The sequence below is a fragment of the Moschus berezovskii genome, chromosome 12, assembly GCF_049115385.1.
Source record: "Moschus berezovskii isolate FMDL1 chromosome 12, NW_MosBer_1.0, whole genome shotgun sequence".
Taxonomy (NCBI): domain Eukaryota; kingdom Metazoa; phylum Chordata; class Mammalia; order Artiodactyla; family Moschidae; genus Moschus; species Moschus berezovskii.
Genome location: NC_142471.1, coordinates 42,279,918 through 42,289,013, shown reverse-complemented (window position 1 = coordinate 42,289,013; position 9,096 = coordinate 42,279,918). Strand labels below are relative to the sequence as shown.

Genomic DNA, 9,096 nt, shown 5'->3' with positions numbered 1-9,096 from the left:
AAGTCCAAGTTTATTTCATGGCACCTGGCTCCCTCCCTAGCTGGTTGTGTACATGCTGGGAAGCCACTTCCCCTTTCTGAGACTCAGTTCTTACATCTAGAAAATACCCAGGTGATCTCTTGGATTCTTTGCAACTTTAAATTCTGTGCCTATGAATCTTTTTTTCTCCATCATCTATTTGAAAAATTGCTAAAGCTTTAAAAAGTACTAAAATAAGAAGATTTTATTTCTACTTGTAACTGTACGGCTATTTGAAAATCTGATTCAGGTATTAAATGTCAAATAAGTTATAAAAAATATCTTTTTCTTTTAAAGTAACGCCTAGAAACAGAACATCTCAAAAAAGAATGAATTGGTCATCCTGAAGGCCCCTCAGAGGGGCCTTCATTATTCTTAAAAAAAAAAAATGCCATGAGGGGATGTTACTCTGAGCTTATTTTAAGCCAGAAGGCATGGAAAAAAACATACTTTCTAGAAATGAAGTTATTTAGAACAGAATAAAAAGAAATAAATATGAAATATCTAAATAAATAAATCTTTCCAAAAGGAAAAGGCCAAACCTGGTCTTTAGGTTATTATTTACTGGCAAATTCACTTTGTATGCAAAACATCTGTATTATTCATGTATCCTTCTCTGTTTAAACTGCTGTTGGACCACACAGTCAAAACAGCAAGTGAGTTATTTGTTTTTTCTCCTTAGGGCATTTTTTTTTCTCTCAAACTTATATTTGCAGTCATAGAGAAGTAACCTACTTTTGGTTATCACATGAAAAAACTTTACACAGAAAAATCTGTATTTGCACATCCATTTGGGGTTTTATTTTGCTAAAAAGAATTCACACAGGCCAAAAACAAAAAACCATGCAAAACATTTTTGTGCACACTTTTACCACACTATATCCCACTTCTGAAATGTTAAAATTAAAAATCCCAAAGCAAGAGTACTTGGGTTGAAAAGTTAACATTATAAAAGCTAGATTCCTAACACAAACACTGCAGACATAAGTCACTCAGTTGCAAAAAGTTAATGTTTATAAATGTTAAATAAATGTCAACAATGAGGAGACAAGAACTGTAGATCCAAAGTGTACTCCTCACCATGAACTATGAAAACTTGTGTTTGGTGTTGTAGGACATTCATGATGTTAACTTGAAGTAGCTACAACCTTAACCCAACACTATGCCAAACTTAAAAACACCGAGGGAAGCATATTAAAAAATCACCTTCTTTTCCTGCTACCTTTAAAATGTTTTTGTTGTTGATTTTGGGTTTTGGTAAAGAAGAGTCCCTCAGAATATACACTAGCTGTGAAATGTAGAAAAACTGCTTCAATAAATGACTATGATGAAGCTCACCTTTGAGATTTCACTTTTCTATTTAATGATCATATGCTTTTTAATGGCCACACTTGTGTGTGTGTATGTGTAAAATCTTTTAAATGATATTTTTTGGGGAAAAACCCTAGGGAACTTTATTCCCTTTCCTTGAGACCAGTCCTTGATAATTTAATAGTTTTTTGTTGTTGTTGTTGTTTTTAAGAAAATCTGCCTAGAGCCTTTCTGTACAGTCAGCAACCTCCTTGTCCCTGTGTATTTGAACTTTCCAAAAATAACAGAATGCTTGCTTGCAGCTCCTGAAAAGTCTCCAGGCACTCCCTGCAGATGTTACTCTGCCTGGCGCTTCACAGTCACTTTCTCCCTGCACCAAAGCTGAAGAAGGGCCCTGTGGCAGGAGCACATTTATGTCCCTCCTGATGTTCCCTGGGGGACGTTAGTGGCTTCACTCTCGGGAAAAAAATACAACACGGGCCTTCTGTTAGAGACAAATCTAGCTGCTTCTTTCTCCCCCAGGTAGAAAGGCAGTCCCCTGGAAGCCTCAGCTCTCAGAAGAAAAAGTAGTCTAATGCATTCTCATAAAACATTTCAAACGTGCAAAGAGAAAATCCAAAACAGGAGTGAGGAGAGGGTAGCGGTGATTGGAAGATGGCCTAAATACTGTGCTCAAGTGAGAAACATCCACTCAAACCGCCTCCTTTGATGCCATGTTCAGTGAGCATAACAGCCCATCCTAAAAGGGAAAGAGACGATAACCATTTCCAACCTCAAAAACTAAGCTTCTCTCTTTATCATCAAACAGCTTTAAGATGCTTACTTAACTCAAACTATCACTAATACTTTAAAGAAGTTTGAAGATCCAAGTCTATTTCAATAAATGCTTAAACAATTGCTAGGTCAACTCAGCTCAGACTTTTTTCAAAATACTAGCCAGAATGGCAGACGCATCTGTATCAGGCCATCTTTCCCTTCCAGCAGGCAACACAACAGCGTGCTGCATTTAAAGGAAGATACGAGAAGGATGGAGCAGCTCTGAAGTGGGAGGTCCTGCCAGCTCGTGTGTTCTTACTGAGGCTGGGAAAGGAAGGTTTCTCTTTCCCACCCGGAGTTTGGGCATGTCCTCAGCCTATTCTGCCATCCTGTCTCAAACACTGTCTCCCTCTTCGTTTCTGCAGGTCATTAAGCCTGTTGAGGGAAGGGATGTTGAAGAGGACTTCAGCAGTGAGCACTCATAGGATTGGGACTGAAACACATGCACAAGACTAGACATTCATGCTAATGAACCTCATAAAGTCAAAGAGGGGCCAACACAGCCCAGAGTTATTGTGCAATCTCCTCTCACACACAGCAAAGCAAAACTGGAAAAAAAATCCAATTCCACTTGCCCACCACAAGTCAAAAAGAAGCTAAGCTTTCTGGGGACACTGGCTGTTTCAGGCTAAAAGAGGGTGACAGAAGAGCCCTTCTTTCCCTCAGCTGTCTGCAGCGTGAGCCCGATCCTTTCCCGAAGCCCTGTCAATTGCCCAGAGGCTCCCAGAAGACATCCCTCCAATGTCTGGGCTCCCGTGAGAATGTTCAAGCCCGTGCAAGGTCTGAAGTCTGATGCGCCGAGGTAGCTCCATGACGCGAGGAATGGAATAACACTTCCTTTTTTGGTGAGGAAGGCCCAATCGGTCTTTGCTAACAAGCTCTCAGCTATGGCTCTAAAAATACCCTGCAGTGAGAACTGTTTGGCACTTCATTTTGTTTGTCAGAGGAGCTCTAAAGAACTCCACAGAAAGCTTCAGATTCTCCACAACTGCTCTGAGCTCTGTCCCTGCTCTGGTGACCTCAGGGAAGTGTATCGTTTTGGGAAAGTGACTTTTTCTTTTTCACTTTTGAGTTCTTGGAATTCTGTCCTCAACGTTTGAAGTACAATTCCAGTCTTGGATTAATTACTAGCTTGGTTCAGGAATCTTCATTTGGCTTCTAGTCTGAACTATGCAAATACACGATCTGTGTGCAGAAGAAAGGACTAAAATTATACTTCAAAAGGGCTCAGTCGCTTCCTGTCTTCTCCCTTTCCCCCCAAAAAAGAAACATCAGCCTCCTTCAATCCTTTGTTGCCAGCAGCAGGAGCAGCTCCCTGCCCGTCCATATCAGATGTCCTGGGCTCCCTACACATTGATGGCATGTGCATGCTTCTTGCACAGGGGTTTGTCCTTCTTGGAGTAGAATGGCTGCCCCTCCAGATTCACGTGGCAGACCTGAGAGAGAAAACAGATAGGCATGAAACAGTCCAGGAGAGAGGGGGACATGAGCAAAAGATGTCAGCCGTCCTTTTAAGACAAAGCACGGTCACAGACAGATGGGAGAAAAGGCAACAGCCAGCTTCTCCTCATGACAAATGCTCTACAACTAAAGCAGTATATGCACAGCGTTTACACTCAGTCGTGTCTGACTCTTTGTGACCCCATTGACTATACAGTCCATGGAATTCCCCAGGCCAGAATACTGGAGTGGGTAGCCTTCCCTTCTCCAGGTGATCTTCCCAACCCGGGGATGGAACTCAGGTCTCCCGCATTGCAGGTGGATTGTTTACCAGCTGAGCCACAAGGGAAGCCCAAGAATACTGGAGTGGGTAGCCTATCCCTTCTCCAGTGGATCTTCCCAACCTAGGAATTGAACCGGGGTCTCCTGCAGTGCAGGCAGATTCTTTACCAACTGAGATATCAGGGAAGCCCAAAGTGGTATAGATGGGCTGAACTATTATTAAAGTAAAGACTTCCAAAGAGGAACATGGAATAAACTCAAGTTAAATTAAATTAATGGAATACAGAATATATACACAATAAAGGTGTGTTTGCTTAGTCGCTCAGTTGTGTCCCACTCTTTGTGACACCATGGACTGTAGCCCACCAGACTCCTTTGTCCATGGGATTCTCTAGGCAAGAATACTAGAGTGGGTAGCCATTCCCTTCTCCAGGTGATCTTTCCAACCCAGGGATTTAACCCAGGTCTCCTGCATTGCAGGGAGATTCATTATCATCTGAGGCGACCAAAGGAGATCAAACCAGTCAATCGTAAAGGAAATCAATCCTGAATATCCATTGGAAGGACTGATGCTAAAGCTGAAGCTCCAATACTTTGACCATCTGATGCAAAGTGCTGACTCACTGGAAAAGACCCTGATGCCGGGAAAGATTCATGGCAGGAGAAGGGGGGCAACAGAGGATGAGGTGGTTGGATGGCATCACCAACTCAATGGACATGAGTGTGAGCAAACTCTGGGAGACAGTGAAGGACAGGGAAGCCTGGCGTGCTGCGGTCCATGGGCTTGCAAAGAGTTGGACACAACTTATGACTGAACAACAACGATTAAGATGATCAATTGATATTATCCACAGAGGTGATTAATATTTAAAGAAACATAAAATGTCAGAAAAATGATCCTCACTAATAATTAAAGGAAAAATAAATTAAAACCTCTATGAGATACCTGTTAACCTAGCAAAATAAACAAAACAAAAAGCCTCAAAAGCGCGTCACCTTTAGCCTCATGTGACTAAAGACAGAAAGTGAAAAAAAAGGGATCAGTCTAAAGTCAGCAATAACAAAAGAGATCAGGCCTACTTGTCACTGTTTAGGGACATGTGAGTCAGCCCAGCCTTTGGCAAGGGATGTGGAAACACTGAAGAGAAGCCACAAAGAGGTGCCTGTCCTATACCCCAGGAACACCACTCTGGATAATTTCATCTTGCAGCAACTGTTGCACAGAACAAGAAAGCAACATATGCTCAACTACAAACCAGGTAGCCACTAACATTTCTCTCAAGGGGATGATGATTAAGTTAATTTTCATGGTGCATTTTTCCAAAGAAATGCCATCATGAAATGTAAATCAAATATGGCAAAGTGTATGCAGGAAAATATTCAGTTCAGTTCAGTCACTCAGTTGTATCCGACTCTCTGCAACCCCATGAATTACAGCACGCCAGGCCTCCCTGTCCATCACCAACTCCCGGAGTTCACTCAAACTCATGTCCATCGAGTTGGTGATGCCATCCAGCCATCTCATTCTCTGTTGTCCCTGTTTCCTCCCGCCCCCAACCCCTCCCAGCATCAGAGTCTTTTCCAGTGAGTCAACTCGTCGCATGAGGTGGCCAAAGTATTGGAGTTTCAGCTTTAGAATCAGTCCTTCCAATGAACACCCAAGATTGATCTCCTTTAGGATGGACTGGTTGGATCTCCTTGCAGTCCAAGGGACCCTCAAGAGTCTTCTCCAGCACCACAGTTCAAAAGCATCAATTCTTCGGTGATCAGCTTTCTTCACAGTCCAACTCTCACATCTATACATGACCACAGGAAAAACCATAGCCTTGACTAGACGGACCTTTGTTGGCAAAGTAATGTCTCTGCTTTTTAATATGCTGTCTAGGTTGGTCATAACTTTCCTTCTAAGGAGTAAGCATCTTTTAATTTCATGGCTGCAATCAGCATCTGCAGTGATTTTGGAGCCCAAAAAATAAAGTCTGACACTGTTTCCACTGTTTCCCCATCTATTTCCCATGAAGTGATGGGAAAAAAAGGCAAAATTATATACCCCCTTGATGACAACATATGAGTGGAGCTTAAAGATGGAAACAAAGCAGAAAGGAAGGAGATCAATAATATTTGTCAATGTGGTCAAATATGATACCAGACACTCTGTATACACGATCTCATTTAATTTTCACAAAACTTTATGGGATAGGTATGATTCTTCTCTATTTCACAATTGAAAGTTAAGGCTCAGAAAGGCCAAGTATCTTGCTCAAGTCACAGACCGAGTTAAGTTGTAGAACCTAGGAATCCATATTCAGGTCTGCAAGACTCCAGTTCTAAGCTCACACCTCACAGCAGAGAGGGACTATGTTTACTTGAAATTGTTCTGGGTTTACAGACTTGTATCAGGGTAGCTCACTAAGCCCATGTCAGCTAGGAGAGCTAGTCTGATCTTCCTTTCTTACTAATTCTTTTTCAAGTTAAGGGAAAATACATGCTCATTAAAAGTGATTTGGAAATATAAAGTGATGGAAAGAGGACCAAAAATGTCCCTGAAAGTTTTCCAATCAAAATACTGCTTTCCAAAAATTAAAGCCGTGTTCCACTTAGAGATAGACATTCTTCATGGGGGCACTGAGTGCTACACTGGGCTAGTTTGGGGGAAGGCATAATGGTTCTCTGTGATAATTCTCCAGAGGACGGGAGTTGCCTGGTTTCTTTGAGTAGATCCTGTGGGCAGTGCTATGGGTCTTTCATACCAGACTGGAACTTATTTGCAATCTCAGACTGAGCAACCCCAAGCTTTACTGCTTCTTCTGGTCTCTCTCTGGGATTTGCACCATATCATGATTCTCAGACAAACACAGAAGGCTCGAGGGAGCAGACCCACGCTCACCTTTGTGTGATTTCCTTTGCACGTGACACAGACTGCTCATCAGCCTGCCCTTAGACAACAAGCCTTCTGTGCCACTGTCTTCCCTGAACCTCCTCCAAGTCTCTTAGATCTTTCTAGAAGTTGGGTAACCAGATTTACAGGCAGCATCTTAGGATTAGACAAGCTATGGCTTGAAGGTAAGGCAAGAGAGCCCTGTACTGTGATTGCTGAGCTGTGGCTCTGCAGGGGACAACCCCAAAGCCAGCATATTTATACTGTTGTCCCTTTTTGGAGGGGAGGTCCTGATGTAATTAAAGGACCCTTAAAGGTGATTAGAGGTGTTCAAAGGGTTGGAAAACCAGAGTGCCATGGACTGAATTGTCCCCCCACCACTAAATTCACACATTCAAGTCCCAACCCTGAGTACCTCCAGCCTACCTAGAACAGGGAAAGCAGTGACTTTATATGGAAATAGGGTCTTTGTAGGTTTAATTATGGAGAAGGAAATGGCAACCCACTCCAGTGTTCCTGCCTGGAGAATCCCAGGGACGGGGGAGCCTGGTGGGCTTCCGTCTATGGGGTCACACAGAGTCGGACACGACTGAAGTGACTTAGCAGGTTTAATTAAGATGGAGGTTAAGATGATGTCATGTGGAGTAAGTTGGGCCCTTAATCCGATATGATCAGTTCCTTACAAGAAGAGAAGATGAGGACACAGAGACCAACACCTGTACAGGGGGATGTCATGTGAAGACACAGACACACAGAGGGAAGGCAACCACGTGGCAGTGGAGGTCAGGATTGGAGCGACACAACTACAGCTCCAGAAACACCATGCCCTGCTGGTGACCACCAGGAGCCTGAGGAAGTAGGGCCCTGCTGACACCTTGGAGGTGGGCTTCTAGCCCTCAGAACTGGGAGAGAATAAGAGCTTATGTTGTTTAAGCTGTTCATATTGTGGCACTGTTGTGGTAGCCTTAGCAAACTAATATACCGAGTGAATACAATGCACCCCACAAATGGGGGGGATAGAGACATGAAGTGTAAAAGCTGAAGCGAATTGCAGTGAACTTGATGACTAGGGTTGCTCTATGTCATAAGTCTATAAAAAGTATTCAAGTTTAAACTATATAGATCGTTCATATATTCCTAAAATTTATCTTGAGCAGCTCTGGTAAAAAAAAAAAAAAAATAGCCCTAGTAGCACATTAACTTTCCCAAATAAAGTTTAGTCAATTACAAACTCATATTATGCAGTTTTATCAGGGACAACTATTTTCTTAATTCTAATGTGGAGTCTAAGTGTTGGCATGTTCATTGTCATATCCCTTCCCTAAACCAAAACCCTCGTAAAGAAAATGTCAGTCTCACAGTAAAAATGACCTGGCTATTCAGCAGAAATAAACTGCATGTGGTTAATACTTAATCTAGGACTTATCTCCTGGCAACTGCATATCAAGAACAGGACCATGTAGGAAAATGAAATTATATTTAGTCTTGCCTTCTAAAGGTTCAATCAAAAGAAATCTTACCTCAGCTTTTCATAGGATTAATCAATAAGCTCTGATCTAATGTTCATGGTGAACATTTGGGGGAAAACCCTTGAATCACATCATCATATCTTAAACAACTTATAACCATGAGAAGTCATCTGCCTCTATTAACTCCAAACATCATTCGATCCTCACACTTATTGAGAGCACTGCTGGTGAGGCAAGCTACTGGTTTGCTACATACTGAGACACTCCTCCATCCTTAATGAAGTGGAGAGTAACAAAGTCATGTTGGTTTATAGATCATTATTAGTAATAAAGCTTGGTTAAACTGTGACCTATCAAGGCGTCATGGTATTTGCCAGCTTTTAAAGAAGATAGAATATTAGAATAACAGTTGAAAGGTATGTGGAAGGTTTGTCATCTGGCCCCAGTTGGTCCCTCCAATCCCTTCTCAGAAAGTCAGAACACCAGGCTAAAAACATACTGCGCAAATGAAGCAGGTGTCATGCCAGGTATGCCCCAGGGCTTCGATAAACTTGTCACCAGCCTCCACGGGGAAATCGCAGCCGTGACACTTGGTGCTGAACAGATTGACGTAGTCTGAAATGAAAGGCAGAGTAAGGACCAGGCTGGGAGGGATGCCCCCCTAGACACGCCGACCCAATACCAGAACAACCCCCCAGATCACTGAGCTTGAGGCAGTGATGAAACCTAATTGGTTACTTGTCACTTTGCACACAAAATTCTCAGTTACATGATTGGTTTTTTCCTTTCCAATAATTTGCACTAGGGTTGTGCAGATTCAGGCTAGTCACCACCCTGCGCTGGTTTGATCTGCAAACACTTTCTGGAACTGTCATTAACTTT

General features: G+C 42.5%; 1 protein-coding gene across 5 annotated transcripts in view; it reads right to left on the bottom strand.

Moving 5' to 3' along the window:
* Positions 1–792: 792 nt before the first annotated feature.
* LDB3 (LIM domain binding 3) overlaps positions 793–9,096 on the bottom strand; it is a 63,513-nt gene continuing 55,209 nt past the window's right edge. For all 5 annotated transcript variants that reach the window (XM_055425300.2, XM_055425303.2, XM_055425301.2 and 2 more), the window contains 2 exons: positions 8,714–8,829; positions 793–3,581 (listed from right to left, as the gene is read on the bottom strand). In XM_055425300.2, the coding sequence (XP_055281275.1) occupies positions 3,492–3,581; positions 8,714–8,829 (206 nt within the window). In that variant the 3' untranslated portion in view covers positions 793–3,491. The remainder of the gene's footprint in view (positions 3,582–8,713; positions 8,830–9,096) is intronic.